Below are 23,579 nucleotides of genomic sequence, written 5' to 3' on the forward strand. Positions count from 1 at the left end.
GGTGGTAAGCTTTTACTGGGTTCCTGTCCATGTGGGTGTGGAGGGTAATGAGAAGGTCGATTTGGTGACTAATGCTGCGTTTAGACGAGGGACGCTAAAAACGTCATACCTGTCAGCATAGTGGGATGAGAAATCAAGAAAGAGAGTGACAGCAAAAGAAAGCCAGCACGACGGTATGTGTTGCTATGGTGATTTCAGTAAACAATCAGTGCAAATCAACATCCGAAAGAAAACAACTCGACAGCAGACCAGACGGCAAAAGTTGAAATATTTGAACTTCGGCGGCAAGTCCTGACTAGTGGCGGCTGACAGCATTCACCGCCAGCTTCAATGGCATTTACCGTTGTGCTCTCATTGAAAACAATGACATCCGGTTTGCCGCTTATCATCTACCTCGTACCATGTAAACGCAATATAAGCACAGATACAACAATGAGACAGATATTTCACCGGATGTATAAATGTGAGCATCCGGTTGGCGTTTCCACTCACTACCAAACATGTGGGCCGGCAGTGGGAGAAGATGGAACGAGATGGATTTTGGCTGACACACAATTTGCGTTGTTTAGTAGGCGTTCCCCAACAGAAATTTGCAAATGAATGCTAGAATGCGCTAATAGGATTTCGCTAGCTCCTGCTTGGCTCTGCCAACCCCATTGCTTGTGTTGCCCACTATGGCTCATTTGTTCCCGTTTGAAACGACAGGTTGTGGTCTGTCTTGGTTTAGATATAAAAATCTTTGGTCCCGCTGGGCCGCAGGGAAGTCAAGTCCTTGATCCAGGCAAAAGGGCTCAATCTTTGGGAGTGGGATGCTAGTAGTAAGGGAGTGGGATGCTAGTAGTAAGGGGAGGCAATTTTATCGTGCGCACCGGCCAGTAAAGGAAGAGGTGGGGAGTATGGGATGTAGGAGAGAGGAAGTTGTGTGGAGTAGACTACAGTTTGGGCACAGGTTTGAATGCAACATTGTGGATGATAAGGAGACATGAAACAGTTCTGTGTGATGAGTGTTTAGTGGAGGAAACGGTGGAGCATATGTTGATATTTTGTGAACTGTATGAAGTAGGTAGGGAGAGATTTATGTGAAAGGGTTCGAGATGCTGGACAGACTTGGAGTTTGGGTGGTGTAATGGGGGAGGGAAGTGGTGTCTAGGGCTCTGTTTCACTTTCTTATAGGAACAGGATTAATGAAGATAATGTAAAGTAGGTATGCCGTGATTGGCCTCACACTCCGGTACAGTAGGTGGCGGTGTATGCACCTTAAAAATTGGATGCGATCTGCCAGCCAAATCCCAAAGAAGAAGAACAAGACGAAGAAGAAGAAACAAGGGGAGGGACCTGAGCAGAGACAGTGTCCCGAGGAAAGAGTTTATATTACCGTTATAGCTATAATTTCTGTATTGAATAACGTTACATTGGTGATAATCTAATTGATTTATTGTTTAAATACAAGGATTTGCCTCTGTTCATATCAGGATGTCTGAGCCAAGCGCTAGATATCAGCAGGTGAGTAAAACGTTTGTCGTGTCTTTGAGTTAACGTTGGCAAGCATTAGCTAACAAACGTTAGTTAGCTAGAGGTTTGCAAGAAACACTGGTGATGGGTTGGCTCGAGTTAGGCCTCGTTGTTTTGAATGGCACCATGATTGAAACGTCAGTTAACAAATTAATATTAACACGTCATAATGCTTTATAGCTACATTAACATGTTAGTCATTGTTTTGTTGGTTAGCAATGCATTTTTGCTAACTTGGTCAACTTTCATAATGGTAATGTTTTGATAGTGTAACTAACATTAGCTAATAATGCTAGCTAACAAACTACACTACATTTTATTTGATATTTTTTTACATTTACTCCCATTTCTCCCCAATTTTGTGATATCCAATTGGTAGTAGTTAGTCTAGTCACATTGCTGCAGCTCCCGTACGGAGAGCCATGCGTCCTCAGAAACATGACCCTGCCAAGCCGCACTGCTTCTTGACACACTGCTCGCTTAACCCGGAAGCCAGCCACACCTATGTGTCGGAGGAAACACCGTACAACTGTCGACCGAAGTCGGCATGCATGCGCCCAGCCCGTCACAAGGAGTGGCTAGAGCGTGATGGGAGAAGGACATCCTGGCCGGCCCAACCTAGACGACACTGGGCCGATTGTGCGCCGCCTCATGGGTCTCCCAGTCACGGCTGGCTTCGACACAGCCTGGGTTTGAACTCAGGTCTGTAGTGACGCCTTTAGCACTGCAAGGCAGTGCCATAGGCCGCTGCGCAGCTCAACATGACCAAAAGCATGTGGACAACTGCTCATTGAACATCTCATTCTAAAATTGTGGGCATTAATATGGAGTTGGTCCCACCTTTGTTGCTATAACAGCTTCCACTCTTCTGGGAAGGCTTTCCACTATATGTTGGAACATTGCTGCAGGCCTTGATGTTAGGTGATTAGGCCTGGTTTTCAGTCAGTGCTCCATTTTATCCCAAAGGTGTAAGATGGGGTTGAGGTCAGGGCTCTGTCAAGTTCTTCCACACTGATCTCGACAAACCATTTCTCTATGAACCTTGCTTTGTGCACGGGTGCATTGTTATGCTGAAACAGGAAAGTGCTGTCCCAGAACTTGCCATAAAGTTGGAAGCACAGAATTGTCTAGAATGTAATTGTATGCTGTAGTGTTAAGATTTCCCTTCACTGGAACTAAGGGGCCTAGCCCGAACCATGATAAACAGCCCCAGACCGTTATTCCTCCTCCACCAAACTGTACATTTGGCATTATGCATTAGGGCAGGTAGCGTTCTGGCATACACCAAACTCAGATTTGTCTGTCTGACTGCCAGATGGTGAAGCGTGATTCATCACTCCAGAGAACACACCTTCTGTACCCTTTTTATGGAGAACAACATAGGACAATGGGTTGAGTCTTGCGACGCTAACAGATCGGCAACGGCCCTTCTGAGTCGTGCCCAGATCATCGCCACTACTGTGGGATATATCCTCCAGTCTGAAGGAAGAGGGCCTCTAGAGAGAGGGCCTGCTGCCTGATTCTCCACCCCTGGCAGGTGTATTGCTCTGAAGAATGTGAGGTGTCTGTTTGCCCATAGCAGTAGTTACCTGGTGCAGTTGATGTGTGCAAGGCTGTGGGACGTGAGTAATGGTTTGCTGGCTGATGCATTCTATGGTTTGAAATTAAGCTCCATTTGTGCTTCTCTGCGTTCCTGCAGTTCCTTCTAATTGAAGGCCACTGTCGCTGCTGAATTGCTAAGCTTTTTGGCTGAAGCAGTGCTGTCATATGTCCTGCGTAGGATGCAATCAGATGCCCTGCATTGTTTGTTAGGCAGCTCTTTGTCTGAAAAGAGAGCGAGAGAAGCAGGCAGGACAAGTGAAGCAAATGATTTATCCACACGGGGGAAGTGGCCAAAACCAAGTGCCTTGGAGCACGCCAAATCTTTGAACAACGGGATTATGTCTGTCTTTTAAAAAACGGAATTGATCAAACTTGGATGTGGATGCCATGGCAGTAGGTGCATGTTCCACGTTGAAGTTCCTGCTTGCCCTCTCAAATATTTCAGACAAATGTATTTTCTGGTCAACCGTCACTGCTAGGCCGGCAGGCTTAGACGATACTAGAGCTGTGGTACATGACAGCATCATCAGATGTAGGGGTTTGGTACCGGCAGGGGAAGCCTGGCCAGGATGTGCTTAAGGGCAGACCTTAGACCGCTGCGCCACTCGGGAGCAGTGGTCTAAGGCACTGCGTCTCAGTGCAAGAGGCGTCACTACAGTCCCTGGTTCGAATCCAGGCTGTATCACATTCGGCCATGATTGGAGTCCCATAGGGCGGCGCATAATTGGCCCAGCTTCGTCCGGATTTGATCGGGGTAGGCCGTCATTGTAAATAAGCAGTTGTTCTTAACTGACTTCCCTAGTTAAATAAAGGTTGAATTTAATCTTATACCGCATCTGTGTCAATTTGTGCCCTGGCAAGGATGAGCTATGGTGTTTATTGAGTGGTGGATCACGAGGGGAGTGAGACCCATCATTAGACCTGGAGTGTTAGATCTGTGTGGTAGACTCATTTGATGCAAAGTGCGCAAGTCGAGATTTGAATGATCTTGGTTTGAATTTCTGACTGAGTGCATGAGCTTCTACCCTGTCCGCTTGAGCATGTTCAGCTCCCAAACAAAGAAGTGTGTGTGCTCATCTGAGGCTGGGAGTTGTTTTTCACACTGTTGACATTTAGAGGTCAACCGATTATGATTTTTCAATGCCGATACCAGTTATTGGAGGACCAAAAAAATCCAATACCGAATAATCGGTCAGATTTTTTATTTAAAAAATATATATTTATTTTATTTGTAATAATGACAATTACAACAATATTGAATGAACATTTTTTTATTTTAACTTAATATAATACACCAGTAAAATCAATTTAGCCTCAAATAAATAATGAAACATGTTCAATTTGGTTTAAATAATGCAAAAACAAAGTGTTGGAGAAGAAAGTAAAAGTGCAATATGTGCCATGTAAAAAAGCTAACGTTTAAGTTCCTTGCTCAGAACATGAGAACATATGAAAGCTGGTGGTTCCTTTTAACATGAGTCTTCAATATTTCCAGGTAAGAAGTTTTAGGTTGTAGTTATTATAGGACTATTTCTCTCTATACCATTTGTATTTCATATACCTTTGACTATTGGATGTTCTTATAGGCACTATAGTATTGCCAGTGTAACAGTATAGCTTCCATCCCTCTCCTCGCCCCTACCTGGGCTCGAACCAGGAACACATTGACAACAGCCACCCTCGAAGCATCGTTACCCATCGCTCCACAAAAGCCGCGGCCCTTGCAGAGCAAGGGGAACAACTACTTCAAGTTCTCAGAGCGAGTGACTTTACCGACTGAAACGCTATTAGTGCGCACCCCGCTAACTAGCTAGCCATTTCACATCGGTTACACCAGCCTAATCTCGGGAGTTGATGGGCTTGAAGTCATAAACAGCTCAATGCTTGAAGCACAGCGAAGAGCTGCTGGCAAACACACAAAAGTGCTGTTTGAATTAATGCTTACGAGCCTGCTGCTGCCTGCCACCGCTCAGTCAGACTGCTCTATGAAATATCAAATCATAGACTTAATTATAACATAACACACAGAAATACGAGCCTTAGGTCATTAATATGGCCAAATCCGGAAACTATAATTTCGAAAACAAAACGTTTATTCTTTCAGTGAAATACGGAATCGTTCTGTATTTTATCTAACGGCTGGCAACCGTAAGTCTAAATATTCCTGTTACATTGCACAACCGTCAATGTTATGTCATAATTATGTAAAATTCTGGCAAATTAATTACGTTCTTTGTTAGGGATAAATGGTCTTCACACAGTTCTCAACGAGCCAGGCAGCCCAAACTGCTGCATATACCCTGACTGCTTGCACGGAACGCAAGAAAAGTGACACAATTTCCCTAGTTAAAAGAAATTCATGTTAGCAGGCAATATTAACTAAATATGCAGGTTTAAAAATATATACTTGTGTATTGATTTTTAAAGAAAGGCATTGATGTTTATGGTTAGGTACACATTGGTGCAATGACAGTGCTTTTTTTGCGAATGCGCTTGTTAAATCATCACCCGTTTGGCGAAGTGGGCTGTGATTCAATGAAAAATTAACAGGCACCGCATCGATTATATGCAACGCAGGACACGCTAGATAAACTAGTAATATCATCAACCATGTGTAGTTAACTAGTGAGTATGTTAAGATCAGTTTAATGCTAGCTAGCAACTTACCTTGGCTTCTTGCTGCACTCGCGTAACAGGTAGTCAGCCTGCCACGCAGTCTCCTCGTGGAGTGCAATGTAATCGGCCACAATCGGTGTCCAAAAATGCCGATTACCGATTGTTATGAACTTGAAATCGGCCCTAATTAATCGGCCATTCCGATTAATCGGTCGACCTCTAGTTGACATGGGTGGAATGACATGTGTACAGCACTGAATCAGTGTGGAAAGAACAGATTTCACGTAAGAGAAGTGTGTTCCAAGAAAAAGGTAACAAGAAGTAGCTTTTTGTCTCTGTGTGCTTCGATTGCCTTGGTATTGGCTTTGGATGCTTAGAAAGTAATATTTACCGTTGGCTTCGACCCATCGTGCTTCGGAGTCGAGACTCCCACCTAAATATGTATCAAGGACCCAACTCGAAACTCCCGCCTATATGACGCCATCAGACTGGCAGAGTTAAGAGTGGACTGTAAGGCTCAGCGTTGGTGGACTTGGTCAAGAGAGGACCGGTAGCCAACAGCACCGCTGAGCACTGTGGTCACAGCAGAACTCCAAGTGAGGGAATGGTAATGCTAGATCAACGGGCTAGTCTGCGGGGACTGGCCCGACATGGCGGGTCAACAACCGCCAACCGGGTACAACAAACCAACTAGCTACGGTAGCTATGTGTGGCTAATTTAGCTAGCTAGCTACGAGCTAACTTTTGAGGTAGCTTCGAGTGTATCCCGAAAACTAGCTAGCTAGAGAACACACAAAGATGGAAATGCCTGACAAAAAGCAATACAAGTTAGCTAGTATGGGCCAGCACAATAATGACAGAGGGGGACTAGATTAGATAAAAATCAACAATTCCTGGAACTGGGATGTGATGACTTGTGCTTGTGAACCCATTTAGTTCTGTATTGTACCTTGTGAGATACTGTGTATATGTGCTATGTTGGAGGATATGTCTGGATGTCATGCTCAATGTTTTTATGCTGTATTTTATAAATGCATAAATCAACTATTCACGGCCAGGGCTCAAAATTAAGGGCGTCCTAAAATGTTTAAACACCATTCTCAAACACGCACCTGATGCGAGCAGTTTTTATAATGCGACAGATGGATATACAGACTAATGGTAGAAACGTAGAGTATCTGAAGATGCAACAATAGGATTCTGCCTTACTGACTTTGGACAGTAGAAGAATGCTTTCAATGGCATATCAGGAAGTCTTTGCTTTTTTTTCTTTGGTCGGATTTTGGATGTAGTCTATTAAAAGCAAGGTAAGATATGCCATGTAAAAGGTCCAGGTTTCAAACAGTGATATGGCTGGCTAGGCATCGCATATGTAACATAATATTAGAATATCATTCCAATGTTGAGCAAATAGGCCTATTAGAATGCACATTTGACTCTCCCAGCCCGTCTGCGGGCCACCAGCCCGGAGAGGATATTTCGCGTGCAGGGAGTTGCTGTGCCATTTGCATTGTCTGTTTGCTATGGCTAGCTACTATGGTATTCTAGAGAATATGGTTGTATCTCCTGAAACGAATGCAAACAGTAAAATGTTCTAAGTATTTCTGCCTCGCGCTGCAACACTGCCTGCCTGGGGACTGTGTGTGCACACGTGAAGAGCTGAGTGACAGATTCATTTTTAGAATTGCTGCGTACAGGCATACAGTCTACAGAAGTGAGACTTTGTGCTTGTGTTCCTTGGCTATTTATATTGTTTTGTTCACAAGCTAGGTTGTTTTTCAATGTTTAGTTTCAACTGCTAGGGAAGAGAAGCACCCCGGATACGAGTCACTCTCACAAACACAAACATGACTGGAGTCGCATTACTACGGTAACCAGGTGAACATTTGTCTCATCTGTGATATTTTGATTTAAAAGACTCATGTCACAAAAGAAATTGAAGAAATATACTTCATGATGCTAAACGTTTTTCTTAACAAATTTAAGGTTATGAAATATACACCAATTACTTTAAAAGCCCTGCAAATGACCTAGTCCTAGCCCCATGTTGGCATAACAAAATAAAATAAAATAAATTGTTTTTTCATTTTGGGAATGATCAAGTTCTGTTTGGGACAGTTGAAATTCCACTCTGGGATGGTGAGGGAAAAAGTTAGTCGCGCCATGCCTCTTTGTACAGTGGGGGGGAAAGTATTTGATCCCTGCTGATTTTGTACGTTTGCCCACTTACAAAGAAATGATAAGTCTATAATTTTAATAGTAGGTTTATTTGAACAGTGAGGGACAGAATAACAACAACAAAATCCAGAAAAACGCATGTCAAAAATGTTATAAAATTATGTGCATTTTAATGAGGGAAATAAGTATTTGACCCCTCTGCAAAACATGACTTAGTACTTGGTGGCAAAACCCTTGTTGGCAATCACAGAGGTCAGACAGTTCTTGTAGTTGGCCACCAGGTTTGCACACATCTCAGGAGGGATTTTGTCCCACTCCTCTTTGCAGATCTTCTCCAAGTCATTAAGGTTTCGAGGATGACGTTTGGCAACTCAAACCTTCAGCTCCCTCCACAGATTTTCTATGGGATTAAGGTCTGGAGACTGGCTAGGCCACTCCAGGACATTAATGTGCTTCTTCTTGAGCCACTCCTTTGTTGCCTTGGCTGTGTGTTTTGGGTCATTGTCATGCTGTAATACCCATTTTCAATGCCCTGGCTGAGGGAAGGAGGTTTTCACCCGAGATTTGACGGTACATGGCCCCGTCCATCGTCCCTTTGATGCGGTGAAGTTGTCCTGTCCCCTTAGCAGAAAACCACCCACAAAGCATAATGTTTCCACCTCTGTGTTTGACGGGGATATGGTGTTCTTGGGGTCATAGGCAGCATTCCTCCTCCTCCAAACACGGCGAGTTGAGTTGATGTCAAAGAGCTCCATTTTGGTCTCATCTGACCACAACACTTTCACCAGTTGTCCTCTGAATCATTCAGATGTTCATTGGCAGACTTCAGACGGGCATGTATATGTATTTTTGAGCAGGGGGATCTTGCGGGCGCTGCAGGATTTCAGTCCTTCACGGCGTAGTGTGTTACCAATTGTTTTCTTGGTGACTATGGTCCCAGCTGCCTTGAGATCATTGACAAGATCCTTCCGTGTAGTTCTGGGCTGATTCCTCACCGTTCTCATGATCATTGCAACTCCACGAGGTGAGATCTTGCATGGAGCCCCAGGCCGAGGGATATTGACAGTTCTTTTGTGTTTCTTCCATTTGCGAATAATCGCACCAAATGTTGTCACCTTCTCACCAAGCTGCTTGGCGATGGTCTTGTAGCCCATTCCAGCCTTGTAGGTCTACAATCTTGTCCCTGACATCCTTGGAGAGCTCTTTGGTCTTGGCCATGGTGGAGAGTTTGGAATCTGATTGATTGATTGCTTCTGTGGACAGGTGTCTTTTATACAGGTAACAAACTGAGATTAGGAGCACTCCCTTCAAGAGTGTGTGCCTAATCTCAGCTCCTGGGAGCCAGAAATCTTTTTGATTGAGAGGGGTCAAATACGTATTTCCCTCATTAAAATGCAAATCAATTTATAACATTTTTTACATGTGTTTTTCTGGATATTTTTGTTATTCTGTCTCACTGTTCAAATAAACCTACCATTAAAATTATAGACTGATCCTTTCTTTGTCAGTGGGCAAACGTACAAAATCAGCAGGGGATCAAATACATCTTCGATATTATGCTTTTTCAATCATATCGTGTGACGGGGAAGGAGTTCCCATAGATCGTTCAGCGACCTGTTATGAAAATGAAAGAAATGACAACCAAAATGGGGAACTGTCTGCTTGCCATTTTGTCAAATAAGTAGGTGGTCATGTGAGTTCCTGTCAAAGCGTGATGCTGGAACCTAGTGTGACCACTTCTTCTTTTTATTCTACGAGAGGGAACGAAACAGCAGATGTCGACTGCGCAGCCTCGTCTCTTCTGATTGCAGAACATCGGCCTTCATTTTCTGTTAATTTCCTGATGATTGTACGTGCTGAATCGCCACAGTTCATCACCCAGCAGGTGATCTACTGAGAACGGCTGGCGTTCGTTATTTTGTTTTCTGTCCAGAAGTCTGCTATAATATGTGCTCGCCTGACCCTTTAGCTTAGAGCCTGAATAAAACGAGCACTTTCTCCAGGCCTTGAACTGATCTCTTCACTAGGTCATGTTGATGTTCTCTGTCAGCTAGGCATAACCAGTTTATTGACTCTTCCCCTATTCAGCTGCCTAATGAAGAGGAGCCAGAGGAGGTTCTCCAGGTGGCAGCTGAAGCCCCACCCCCTTACAGCAGCATTGCAGCAGATAATGCAGGTAATAGTTCAATGCATACACAAATACACACATCACAGTGGAGTGTTATGGTTTGGCCTGGGGGTCAATGTCTTTACCGCTGCCCTGAGAGTCATTGGACAATTACAGTCTAGAACTAAACTAGGACAAGTCAAGTATCTTTTTTTTATAACAGGCGATTTCCCTGCTAGCCTAGCATTAGGTTTACTTATGGTGTTACAGCAATTAGCCTACCAAAAGGGGATATATTGCACTCCAGTGTAACACAGCAGCTTATTTCACTTATTTACCTCCCTTAGCTTATTTTGCCTACAAAGAGGACGGGGGGTTCCCCAAGCCACCGTCATACAACGTGGCCACAACTCTCCCTTCCTATGACGAGGCAGAGAGAACAAAGGCTGAAGTCCATGTTCCCTTGGTGGCTGAAAGGGTGAGTCTTCCAGCACTACAAACTCCACGTAACCATCCCTTGTAGTTTTGCTGGACTATTTTGTGTTCATCCAGGTTCTGTGTTGTTCCTCGGTGTTGTGGGTGTGGCAGAAAGGAATTCAGTCCCTGTCTATTGACGGTCAGAATACTTCCTGAGTACATTTTCTACATTCTTTTTTTGATGGTGTGGCTGATCTCCCACGTAACCAACCGTGCCTCAGTTTTGTGTACTATTTACATTGAGCTGGATGCGGGCTAGTTTCTGAAAATGACTCCATGAACCCCATTGCATATAATATCAAAGTACGCCTGTTTAACCATGGGTGTGTGTAGGTATACAGTGCCTTCGGAAAGTATTCAGACCTTTTCCACATTTTGATACGTTACAGCCTTATTCTAAAATGGATTAAAAAAACATATATATATATATCCTCATCAATCTACACACAATACCCCATAATGACAATGCAACAACAGGTTTTTAGACATTTTTGCAAATGTATTAAAAATAAAAACACATCTTATTTACATAAGTATTCAGACCCTTGGCTATGAGACTCGAAATTGAGCTCAGGTGCATCCTGTTTCCATTGATCATCTTTGAGATCTTTCTACAACTTGATTGGAGTCCACATGTGGTAAATTTAAATTGATTGGACATGATTTGAAAAGGCACACACCTGTCTATATACGGTCCCACAGTTGACAGTGCATGTCAGAGCAAAAACCAAGCCATGAAGAAGGAACTCTCTGTAGAGCTCCGGGACAGGATTGTGTCGAGGCACAGATCTGGGGAAGGGTACCAAAACATTCCAGCGGCATTGAAAGTCCCCAAGAACACAGTCGCCTCCATCATTCTTAAATGGAAGAAGTTTGGAACCACCAAGACTCCTCCTTGAGCTGGCCGCCCAGCCAAACTGAGCAATTGGGGGAGAAGGTCCATGGTCAGGGAGGTGACCAAGAACCCGATGGTCTCTCTGACGGAGCTCGAGAGTTCCTCTGTGGAGATGGGAGAACCTTCCATCAGGACAACCATCTCCACAGCAATCTACCAATCAGGCCTTTATGGTAGAGGCCAGACAGAAGCCACTCCTCAGTAAAAGGCACGAGAGCCTCTTTGGAGTTTGCTAAAAGCCACCTAAAGACTCTCAGACCATGAAATAAGATTCTCTGGTCTGATGAAACCAAGATTGAACTCTTTGGCCTGAATGCCAAGCGTCTCGTGTGAAGGAAACCTGGCACCATCCCTATGGTGAAGCATGGTGGTGGCATCATCATGCTGTTGGGATGTTTTTCAGCGGCAGGGACTGGGAGACTAGTCAGGGTTGAGGCAAAGATGAACAGAGCAAAGTACAGAGCTCCTTGACGAAAACCTGCCCAGGACCTCAGACAAGGGCGAAGGTTCGCCTTCCAACAGGACAACGTCCCTAAGCACACAGCCAAGACAACGCAGGAGTGGCTTCGGGACAAGTTTCTGAATGTTCTTGAGTGGCCCAGCCAGAGCCTGGACTTGAACCAGATCGAGCATCTCTGGAGAGACCTGAAAATAGCTGTGCAGCAACACTCCCCATCTAACATGACAGAGCTTGAGAGGATCTGCAGAGAATAATGGGAGAAACTCCACAATTACAGATGTGCCAAGATTGTTGCGTCATACCCAAGAAGACTCAGTTCTGTAATTGCTGCCAAATGTGCTCAACAAAGTACTGCGTAAAGGGTCTGAATACTTATGTCAATGTGAGCTTTTTAAGGTTAGTATTTTTAATAAATTAGCAAAAATGTCAGCCAGTTTTTGCTTTGTTATTATGGGGTAATGTGTGTAGATTTAATCCATTTTAGAATAAGGCTCTAATGTGAAAGTCAAGAGGTCTGAATACTTTCCGAAGGCACTGTATACTGTACTCTGTATAGGTCAAGTCTGTTTTGAAACGTTTTAATCCCGGGCTGTATCACAACCGGCCGTGATCAGGAGTCCAATAGGGTGGCGCACAGTTGGCCCAGCGTCGTTAGGGTTTGGCCGGGGTAGGCCGTCATTGTAAATAACAATTTATTAATTGACTTGCCTAGTTTAAATTAAAATTACAAAATTATAATTGGAACATCTCCAGCTGAATAACTTGTACATCCACTACTTTAGGGCAATGTAAAGAGAAGGACATGTTCGTAGCATGAATGTTTGCTGTCTTTGGTTGATATAGACTGCAGTGAGGTTTCCATCATCAAAAATGACTTGACGATCATCTCCACCATTTCTTTATCTCTGCAGGATGATGACTTTGCAGCCAGGGATGACTTTGAGGATGCGGACCAGCTGCAGATAGGCAACGATGGGATTTTCATGTTGACATTTTTTAGTAAGTCACATCTTGAAGTTGAATCTTCTCCTTGGTGAAGACTGGGGTTAGTATAATACACCCAGCAAAATGAAGAGGCATGTCATGTATTTATTTGATGATAAAGGTATTTGATGTGATCTTAGAATAGTATTTGTGTTGAGAAACAGCCCATCCTAGTCGACCATATGCACAGGTCTGTATTAAAGCTCCTCCTCTCTCTCTCCTCTTCAGTGGCATTCCTCTTCAACTGGATCGGCTTCTTCCTGTCCTTCTGTCTGACCACCTCAGCAGCTGGCCGCTACGGGGCCATCTCTGGCTTTGGCCTGTCTCTCATCAAGTGGATCCTCATCGTCCGGGTAACATATCACTAACATTTCAGTTTACCCATTCAACTATTGGGAGCATATTTACAGTAGCCTGACAACTCCCACTAAATGATTCCGCTGTTCTGTAGATTGCAGTTTCAGACTCAAGAATGTAGCAATCATTTGAAGTCGTTTGTGATGACGAGGGGCACGATTTGGATCGTCTCTAACTAATCCGAGTATCAAAGCCAATGACACATTTTCAAACCTCCGCTTTACCCACGTGGCTATGGCCCAACCCATGGTGAAGGGTCAGGGAGGTACTCAGATCCAGACTCACTGCAGAGGAGAAACTAACGTCTGTGGGCGTGGCCAGGCAGTATTTAGTGTGCCTATATATATATATATCTATATATATATATTATTTATTTATTTTACACAAGATATCACTACCAACACCCTCTGAGCTTTAGTTTTAATGTCACATGCACAGGATACAGCGGGTATAAAACAGTGCAGTGAAATGCTAAACTTGTGAGCTCTTTCCCAACAATCAAAGTTGGCATCTTGGAGTAGTGATCTGATGGCAAAGTACTTCAGTTTGGTGTAGGTTTCCCTCTTCCAGAGCCCAAGATCACGTTCATGATTACTCTGACTGGTCCACTTATCTGTTAAAATCTCTAGGGAAGGTGGGACGAAATCGTCCCACCTACGTAACAGCCAGTGGAATCCTGTGGCGCGTTATTCAAATACCTTAGAAATGCTATTACTTCAATTTCTCAAACATATGACTATTTTACACCATTTTAAAGACAAGACTCTCGTTAATCTAACAACACTGTCCGATTTCAAAAAGGCTTTACAACGAAAGCAAAACATTAGATTATGTCAGCAGAGTACCCTGCCAGAAATAATCAGACACCCATTTTTCAAGCTAGCATATAATGTCACATAAACCCAAACCACAGCTAAATGCAGCACTAACCTTTGATCTTCATCAGATGACAATCCTAGGACATTATGTTATACAATACATGCATGTTTTGTTCAATCAAGTTCATATTTATATCAAAAACCAGCTTTTTACATTAGCATGTGACGTTCAGAACTAGCATACCCCCCGCAAACTTCATGTGAATTTACTAAATTACTCACGATAAACGTTAACAAAAAGCATAACCATTATTTTAAGAATTATAGATACAGAACTCCTCTATGCACTCGCTATGTCCGATTTTAAAATAGCTTTTCGGTGAAAGCACATTTTGCAATATTCTAAGTAGATAGCCCGGCATCACAGGGCTAGCTATTTAGACACCCACCAAGTTTAGCCCTCACCAAAGTCAGATTTACTATAAGAAAAATGTTATTACCTTTGCTGTTCTTCGTCAGAATGCACTCCCAGGACTTCTACTTCAATAACAAATGTTGGTTTGGTTCAAAATAATCCATAGTTATGTTCAAATATCCGCTGTTTTGTTCGTGCGTTCAAGACACTATCCCAAGTGTAAAGAAGGGCGACGCGCCCGACGCGTTTCGTGACAAAAAAAATCTAAATATTCCATTACCGTACTTCGAAGCATGTCAACCGCTGTTTAAAATCAATTTTTATGCCATTTTTCTCGTAAAATAGCGATAATATTCCGACCGGAAATCTGTGTTTTAGCTCAGAGAGAGAAAATAAAAACATGGGGTCGCCTCGTGCACGCGCCTCAGTCTCATTGTCCTCTGATAGACCACTTACCAAAGGTGCTAATGTTTTTCAGCCAGGGGCTGCAAAGACGTCATTCTCAGCTTTTTCCTGGGTTCTGAGAGCCTATGGGAGCCGTAGGAAGTGTCACGTTACAGCAAAGATCCTAAGTTTTCAATAAAAAGAGTCAAGAAGCCCAATGAATGGTCAGAGAGGGCACTTCCTGTACAGAATCTTCTCAGGTTTTTGCCTGCCATATGAGTTCTGTTATACTCAGACACCATTCAAACAGTTTTAGAAACTTTAGGGTGTTTTCTATCCAAAGCCAATAATTATATGCATATTCTAGTTTCTGGGCAGTAGTAATAACCAGATTAAATCGGGTACGTTTTTTTATCTGGCCGTGTAAATACTGCCCCCTAGCCCTAACAGGTTAATGTTTGTTTTTTCCCCCAGTTCTCCACCTACTTCCCTGGGTACTTTGATGGGCAGTACTGGCTGTGGTGGGTGTTCCTGGTAATGGGTAGGTACAACCACTCTTCTGTAGTTTTCATTTGTAGTACTAGACAGGTAAATGCATTGTAGCATTGGTGTAGAAGGGTCTTTTTATTAGGGTACCAGTGAGGATTTCCTACACTGGACAACTTGTTACAGCTGTTAAGTCATTGATAATAATCTGCCAGTTTTTCATTTACATTTAATATATAAATGGGGATCAGAGCTATTTTCAATAAAAATTCACAAGTTGATTTTAAAACCAATGTTGTCGGATTTGTCCAAAATTGTTACATTAAACATAACATAAACCTTGCGTTTATGGCAATGTAAGTTATGTCATGAGATTTAACTGTCGGACAGTTTTATTTAGTTAATTTTTTGTGTAGAGATCTCAGAAATTCAGTGTAACTACGTAACATTTTGTGTCTCCTTATGTTACGGGGTTAAAACAGTTTTCATGGGCACATAATCATGTATGCATTGCAAAATCAAATGCTTCTGAAAGTCGCCTGCCTTTGATGCTTAACCTAAATCGATACTGTCATTAACGTGGTTCTTCTATAATTATGCATAATACTTGTTGGATGCGCATTTGGTGTCCAGCTGATTAGTTACGTGGTGATACAGGAAGGAGTTTTCCTAATGACAGTCAAGTGATGAACGGCTGTTGTGGAAGCGTATGCGACGCAACAACAGCCCAAGTGCTGGAAAAAAGGTGCTTGTGAGGAATGTCCAGAATATTTTGGTGTTTCATTCGTTATGCCGGTGAAGACAGTTGTGCCTGGATCCACGTTGGATCTAATATCCCTAGAGAATTGATGTTGATTTACAGCAGGGTCTCGTTAGAGTAAACAGAAAAAGCAGCAAGTTAATGTTTTTATGCCTCGGATTGGACGCTGAGTCTACTGTGCACAATTGTGTAGGATAGACTACTATGCAACACCCAAGCTATTCCTATTAATTATTCTGGATATAATGACAATGGCTTATTCATGATATGATCTGGTAATGAAATGACAACATACATTTTGTTTTCCATGTTAGACCTGCAATTTTAAACCATACAAGGGGCTTGAAGTAGCCTACTTGAATTTGGAGCTCAGAAATTCAAGTACTGTAATAAGCCTACCTTTTTTTTTTTTTTATGACATTTCCTCAATTTGGTGCATAAAAAGTTATTGTAGCCAGTTTCTAAGTTCTCCTGGTCCCTCATACTTATTTGTTTTTGTGGGAGATGTGGCCACTTTTGTTTGTTTCCCGTCGCTTCAGTTGGAGGGTGTTGCGCCACTCTTGCAGTAAAACCACGTGCGGTGATTATGAGGACGACATCTGTTGGCATCAACTTGGTTTTCCATACAATTCCTTTCATTAAAAAAGAAACATGGTTTTTGGTCACTCTCTCATTGTAAAAACCGCATTAGTGACTTTCAGATGGTGAGATTAATGCTACGGCTATTCATGGCTTTATTATGTGTGCCTGCGTTGGCCACACAGGCTACTATATTAGGCCCTATATGTACCATTATATCAATTGTACAATTGTGTAATGTTGAGGTCCTTAAATTACAATTAAGTGCTTGATCAAGTCTCTGAAAGTCCTTGAATGACTTGCCAATGTCTGTATGAACCTTGCTTAAAGGATGTATAGTCCTAGACCTATGTTGGTGGAGTTATGGGCCAATTTGCATATTCACTTTATTCCTTAGTGCACATGGAACGGCATGAAAGTCCATTTTATTTGTTTCAAACCATATAGATTTTTTTCATCCTGTCACACATTGGCCCCATTTTTATTTATAGAAATACCCAGCACTATCTATTAGGGTTGAATATTTTCCCGGTGTTTTACAAATGTTCCATCCCGAGAATAAATCACTTTTCTCCTGGGTAACCCAGTATTTCCCGCTAAAACCGGAAGTGTCATTCAAAAGCATTAATTAATCATTAAAGCATATAAATAGGTATATGCCTGGATTTGATTTAGTCAAGCCTGAAGCTACCTGAGCCATACATGAAATACATTTTAATGAGCCCAAGCCCAAATGATTAGTGTTATCCAATACATATATGATGTAGGCTACTGCACATTACACTCAACAGAAAAGCCCATAGATGTAGCTTATATGTGCTCTTGGGTAAATAAATGAAACTAGCTTAAGTAGGCCAATCTTTGAGTGTGAACTGTATTAAATGGACTGGAATTAGGCACATCATTCAAACCATGATAAAGCAGGGAGAGAACATGCAATTCTGGGTCCGCACATGCGGCCTACAAAGTTACAAGTATAGGCTAGCAAATTTAATTTTGAAATATAGTAGGGCCTATTTGTATAATTGGTAGGCTGACACATACACTACCATTCAAAAGTGGGGTCACTAAAATGTCCTCACTTTTATTTATTTTTTATTTTTTTGTCCATTTTTAAAATAACATTGATCAGAAATAGGGTAGACATTGTTAATGTTCTGAATCACTATTGTAGCTGGAAATATAGGCGTACAGAGGCCCATTATCAGCAACCGTCACTCCTGTGTTCCAATGGCATGTTGTGTTAAACTTGGATTAGCTATCATTTTAAAAGGCTAATTGATCATTAGAAAACCCTTTTGCAATTATGTTAGCACAGATAAACTGTTGTCCTGATTTTAAAAGAAGCAATAAAACTGGCCTTCTTTAGACTAGTTGAATCTGGAGCATCAGCATTTGTGGGTTCGATTACAGGCTCAAAATGGGCCAGAAACAAAGTACTTTCTCCTGAAACTTGTCAGTCTCTTCATGTTCTGAAAAATGAAGGCTATTCCATGCGAGAAATTGCCAAGAAACTGAAGATCTCGTACAAATCTGTGTACTACTCCCTTCACAGAACAGCGCAAACTGGCTTTAACCAGAATAGAAAGTGGGAGGCCCCGGTGCACAACTGAGCAGGAGGACAAGTACATTAGTGTTTAGTTTGAGAAACAGACGCCTCACAATTCCTCAACTGGCCACTTCATTAAATAGTACCAACAAAAAACCAGTCTCAACGTCAACAGTGAAGAGGCGACTCCGGGATGACAGCTTTGCACACTCTTGGCATTGTCTCACCTGGAATGCATTTCAATTAACAGGTGTGCCTTGTTTAAAATTTAATTTGTGGAATTTCTTTCCTTCTTATGGATTTGAGCCAATCAGTTGTTGTGACAAGGTAGGGGTGTAAATAAGAATTTGTTCTTAACTGACTTGCCTAGTTAAATAAGGTTTTTTGGCAAAGAATGAGAGTGGAGTGTTGCATCAGATGACCTGGCCTCCACAATCACCTACCTTCAACGCAATTGAAATAGTTTGGGATGAGTTGGACAGCAGAGTGAAGGAAAAGCAGCCAACAAGTGCTCAGCATATGTGGAAACTCCAAGACTGTTGGAAAAGCATTCCAGGTGAAGCTGGTTGAGATAATGCCAAGAGTGTGCAATTCTCTCAAGGCAAGGAGTGGCTACTTTGAAGAATGTGTATATATTTATCATATACTGCTCAAAAAAATAAAGGGAACACTTAAACAACACAATGTAACTCCAAGTCAATCACACTTCTGTGAAATCAAACTGTCCACTTAGGAAGCAAGACTGATTGACAATACATTTCACATGCTGTTGTGCAAATGGTATAGACAACAGGTGGAAATTATAGGCAATTAGCAAGACACCCCCAATAAAGGAGTGGTTCTGCAGGTGGGGACCACAGACCACTTCTCAGTTCCTATGCTTCCTGGCTGATGTTTTGGTCACTTTTGAATGCTGGCGGCGCTTTCACTCTAGTGGTAGCATGAGATGGAGTCTACAACCCACACAAGTGGCTCAGGTAGTGCAGCTCATCCAGGATGGCACATCAATGCGAGCTGTGGCAAGAAGGTTTGCTGTGTCTGTCAGCGTAGTGTCCAGAGCATGGAGGCGCTACCAGGAGACAGGCCAGTACATCAGGAGACGTGGAGGAGGCCGTAGGAGGGCAACAGCCCAGCAGCAGGACCGCTACCTCCGCCTTTGTGCAAGGAGGAGCAGGAGAAGCACTGCCAGAGCCCTGCAAAATGACCTCCAGCAGGCCACAAATGTGCATGTGTCTGCTCAAACGGTCAGAAACAGACTCCATGAGGGTGGTATGAGGGCCCGACGTCCACAGGTGGGGGTTGTGCTTCCAGCCCAACACCGTGCAGGACGTTTGGCATTTGCCAGAGAACACCAAGATTGGCAAATTCGCCATTGGCGCCCTGTGCTCTTCACAGATTAAAGCAGGTTCACACTGAGCACGTGACAGAGTCTGGAGACGCCGTGGAGAACGTTCTGCTGCCTGCAACATCCTCCAGCATGACCGGTTTGGCGGTGGGTCAGTCATGGTGTGGGGTGGCATTTCTTTGGGGTGCCGCACAGCCCTCCATGTGCTCGCCAGAGGTAGCCTGACTGCCATTAGGTACCGAGATGAGATCCTCAGACCCCTTGTAAGATATGCTGGTGCGGTTGGCCCTGGGTTCCTCCTAATGCTAGACCTCATGTGGCTGGAGTGTGTCAGCAGTTCCTGCAAGAGGAAGGCATTGATACTGTGGACTGGCCCGCCCGTTCCCCAGACCTGAATCCAATTGAGCACATCTGGGACATCATGTCTCGCTCTATCCACCAACGCCACGTTGCACCACAGACTGTCCAGGAGTTGGCGGATGCTTTAGTCCAGGTCTGGGAGGAGATCCCTCAGGAGACCATCCGCCACCTCATCAGGAGCATGCCCAGGCGTTGTAGGGAGGTCATACAGGCACGCGGAGGCCACACACACTACTGAGCCTCATTTTGACTTGTTTTAAGGACATTACATCAGTTGGATCAGCCTGTAGTGTGGTTTTCCACTTTAATTTTGAGTGTGACTCCAAATCCAGACCTCCATGGGTTGATAAATTGGATTTCCATTGATTTATTTTTGTGATTTTGTGGTCAGCACATTCAACTATGTAATGAAAAAAGTATTTAATAAGATTATTTCTTTCATTCAGATCTAGGATGTGTTGTTTAAGTGTTCCCTTTATTTTTTTGAGCAGTATATTTCCGCTTATGTTATTAACCTAGTAGGCTCTTTTCTTTATTTTAACATTTTAGTCATTTAGCAGACGCTCTTATCCAGAGCGACTTACAGTAGTGAGTGCATACATTTCATACATTTCCCCGTGGGAATCGAACGCACAACCCTGGCGTTGCAAACACCATGCTGTACCAACTGAGCCACACGGGACCATGTGCCTAATTTCTCTCTCTTGTTTAATTTCTTCCTCGCTTTCAACAGTTAAATGAAATATGTTTTGTCCTTCGTCATTCTAATGTCATACTTGAATATTATAGGACTAGAATCAGATGCAGAAGGATTTCACTTCTCTTGATGAAGATAATTGAATAGTTATGGGTCTAAATAAATAACTGCTATAGCCTACTGCCATCGTGCGTTTGCTCTTTCAAACTACCTGTGATTTCTATTGGCTGATGTATTTAACGTTCAGCATACGCACTTGCTTACCTCTTTGAATAGTCTATTGGTATAAAAAATGTCCAGCAAGCTATTCTAGTCTAACTTTTCCTGCATGGGACTCCAAGGCTAGTGTAGCACAGGTGCTTGCTTATTGCGCAAGAGACAGCGGCTATAAGTAAGAAGCTTATTATTCATAAGCCATCAATAATTATAAAAATATACGGCTAATACTGCATTAAATGTATTACCTGAAACAGACCAGGACATATAGGGCTATGTATCACTCTACAACTGGATTATCTATTTTGGATGCAATGAGAGAGCAGGAGAGATTTAAAGCAACGATATTTGAGTGACGGGCTGTTTTAACTCTGCAGCTGCAATAAAAAAATATATATTTACATAAAAAAAATATAAGGTGACCCCCGAAAGCCAGGTGGAGATGGGTAAATTAGATGCACATTCTGTCTTTATATTATAGACTATGCTGCCGCAAATGTAGGTCTACCTGTCACAAGAAAAACGGTTACCATGATGAGATAAGATCTGCATGCATTTGTGAACTGCGCTCCAATCTGAGATGGGTCTGTGCCCATCCTCAGCGGTGATGATTCATCATGCAGAGGCCGTAGAGAAGACCGATTTTAGACATCTCATATAATTTAACAGTTCCAGTTTACGCCATGCTGTTCATATAAATAATTTATTATAATTTACCGGTTTCTTGCAGTTATTTTTCCCGGGAAAAGAGTGGTTTTGGGAGGTAAATCTCGGTAACCATGTTCCCGCCATTCAACTCTAGTATCTATTGAATGGACAGTGTGCATGAAGAGTTAACTTACACTAACAAGAATGCCTTGTTTGATGCCTGGAGTTGAGTTGCTGCCCCAAAAAACATCGTAGAAAAATGACTCCTGTATTCTCTGTCTTCTAGGATTCCTGCTCTTCCTCAGAGGTTTCATCAACTACGCCAAGATACGCAAAATGGCTGACTCGTTTTCTACTCTTCCGCGAACCAGAGTCCTTTTCATCTACTAAAAGTGGAAATCTGACTTCTATAGAGAAGTTTGCTCTGGCTTCTAAACTCCATCACGGGAGGCTGAGAAATGTTTTGCTGCTGTTGAATCGGACGATACACTTTCGCTCTCTTGATGTAAACTGGTGGATGCTGAAAATTCTGTAACTATTCAATCATTAGTGGTTTGTCAAGTGCTATTTGCAATCAAATCTGTGATGTATAAATAATGCCTTACATATTATTATCAGTTTGTAGCAATGGTATGTACTCTACCCCTTTTAGCCAATAGGGGGCAGTCTTGTCTTTTTCTGTCCTCTTTCAAAGTGTTTGATATGGAGACTGCTCAGCTGTATGCTGAACCTGTGACAGTACTATTGAGTTCGGTCTGTGGATCGGAGCATTGAGTCAAATTTATCAAAAGCAGTGCTTTTTTCTTGATGTGTATATGATAATGAAATTAAAGTCTGTCTTAAGATGTTACCTTCAATGTGTAGAAAACTGATTTTGTATTCAAGTGTCATTTTCACTCTGGAAATCCTAGTCAATACAGTCATCGAGGTAGGCATTGGAACCTTGTTGCTAGGGTTTGTCAGTGCATTTCAGACATTTAAGGAGTATCCGAGGAATTGATTTAACCTTTTTATTTAAGCAGGGAGTCCCCTTGAGACTAAGCTCTTGTTTTTATAAGGAGGCCTGCATGACAACCAAAAATTGGTTGAACTGTTCAGGTTTATGTACCAATCCTATTTGACACTCATCAATCCTTGCATCGACGGTTTTGATTGGCACAGGTTTTTGTACACAACCCTTATAAATCAGTATTCGGTTTGCTATTATCACCATAATTACCTATCTCTACAGTCTACTGCATTTTGTTTTTTAACAATCGTTCTGGGGTATCTAATGTATTTCTGTATTACTGCGGTTAAGAGGGAGGTGGGAAGTTAGCTTGAGATGGATGTTGGAGTAGTAGAGTACACGTCTGCAGTGAATAGTTCCCTCCATGTTTGGGGTTGGTCAGTGAATCTGGTGTAATACACATGAAGATATAGGTGCTGGGTGGTTCCTTAATGTATCGTATGATCAATTGAGTTACCTGGCGTTTTCACTCCCCTATCTAAGGACAGGGGGAAGGAGAAGCTGATGTGTTTATGCCCTGATTTCTTCATTTGGCCGTACGTAGAGTGAAAGACCCTTCACCTAAAAAAATGTTGATGGTTTGAAGTGCACTTCTCCCCGATGTTGCAATGTTCACCTAAATTGCTCAAGTCTGAAGATTGGAATAGCTCATCTTCGAGAACAACTAGCCTACCATGGCTGAACTGTTGTACACATCTACAATGTGTTCACATTTATAAACATTTGAGGGACTGAAATAATGCATCACCAAATTGAAATCCCACGCTTTAAGTAATGTGAGCCTGCATGTACACTTTTCAGAGCATTTGTGTGTTCTAGATTTCATTAAATAAATCACTATGTCAAAATATGTTGAGGAAAGTTTTATGACTGATGTGGTTGCTTTACCTACCGTATTTGAATGCACTGGCTGTAAGTAACTGAATAAGAACACTTTCATTGATCTCTTCTCTTTTGCATTTTGGGTTAACATGTTCTACACCCCATAGCATCACGTCGGTGATAAAGTAGGCAGTGGTGAGGGGGTGGAGCTTCCTTGTTACTTGTCATCTAAAAGAGTATCTTCTGTCAACTTGTATCTTATACCTAGCCTGGGTAAAAAAGGTCTATTTAGCTAACATTCCA

The 23,579-nt window shown here is 42.6% G+C and overlaps 1 protein-coding gene across 2 annotated transcripts; it reads left to right on the forward strand.

The window, feature by feature from the left end:
* The first annotated feature begins 1,303 nt into the window (after nt 1–1,303).
* Nucleotides 1,304–22,295, forward strand: LOC106603856 (NEDD4 family-interacting protein 1-like). Of its 2 annotated transcripts, none has more exons than XM_014198054.3 (7): nt 1,304–1,503; nt 9,997–10,084; nt 10,363–10,493; nt 12,759–12,846; nt 13,060–13,184; nt 15,280–15,346; nt 21,732–22,295. In XM_014198054.3, the coding sequence occupies exons 1-7, from the start codon at nt 1,474–1,476 to the stop codon at nt 21,833–21,835; spliced, it is 633 nt and encodes a 210-aa protein (XP_014053529.1). In that variant the 5' UTR covers nt 1,304–1,473; the 3' UTR covers nt 21,836–22,295. The 2 variants fall into 2 exon arrangements, with proteins under 2 accessions (XP_014053529.1, XP_045573309.2); XM_045717353.2 differs by lacking the exon at nt 1,304–1,503 and adding an exon at nt 9,662–9,793.
* The last annotated feature ends 1,284 nt before the right edge of the window (nt 22,296–23,579 follow it).

Source organism: Salmo salar, chromosome 04, assembly GCF_965601325.2.
Source record: "Salmo salar chromosome 04, fSalSal1, whole genome shotgun sequence".
In the NCBI taxonomy this organism is placed as follows: Eukaryota; Metazoa; Chordata; class Actinopteri; order Salmoniformes; family Salmonidae; genus Salmo; species Salmo salar.

Excerpts from the sequence above, each read along its gene's own strand:
- LOC106603856 (XM_045717353.2), top strand. The coding sequence starts at position 9,752 with ATGATTGTACGTGCTGAATCGCCACAGTTCATCACCCAGCAG. Across the intron at positions 10,494-12,758 it reads TTCCCTTGGTGGCTGAAAGG|GATGATGACTTTGCAGCCAG; the intron begins GTGAGTCTTCCA and ends TTATCTCTGCAG. Across the intron at positions 12,847-13,059 it reads TTTCATGTTGACATTTTTTA|TGGCATTCCTCTTCAACTGG; the intron begins GTAAGTCACATC and ends TCTCCTCTTCAG.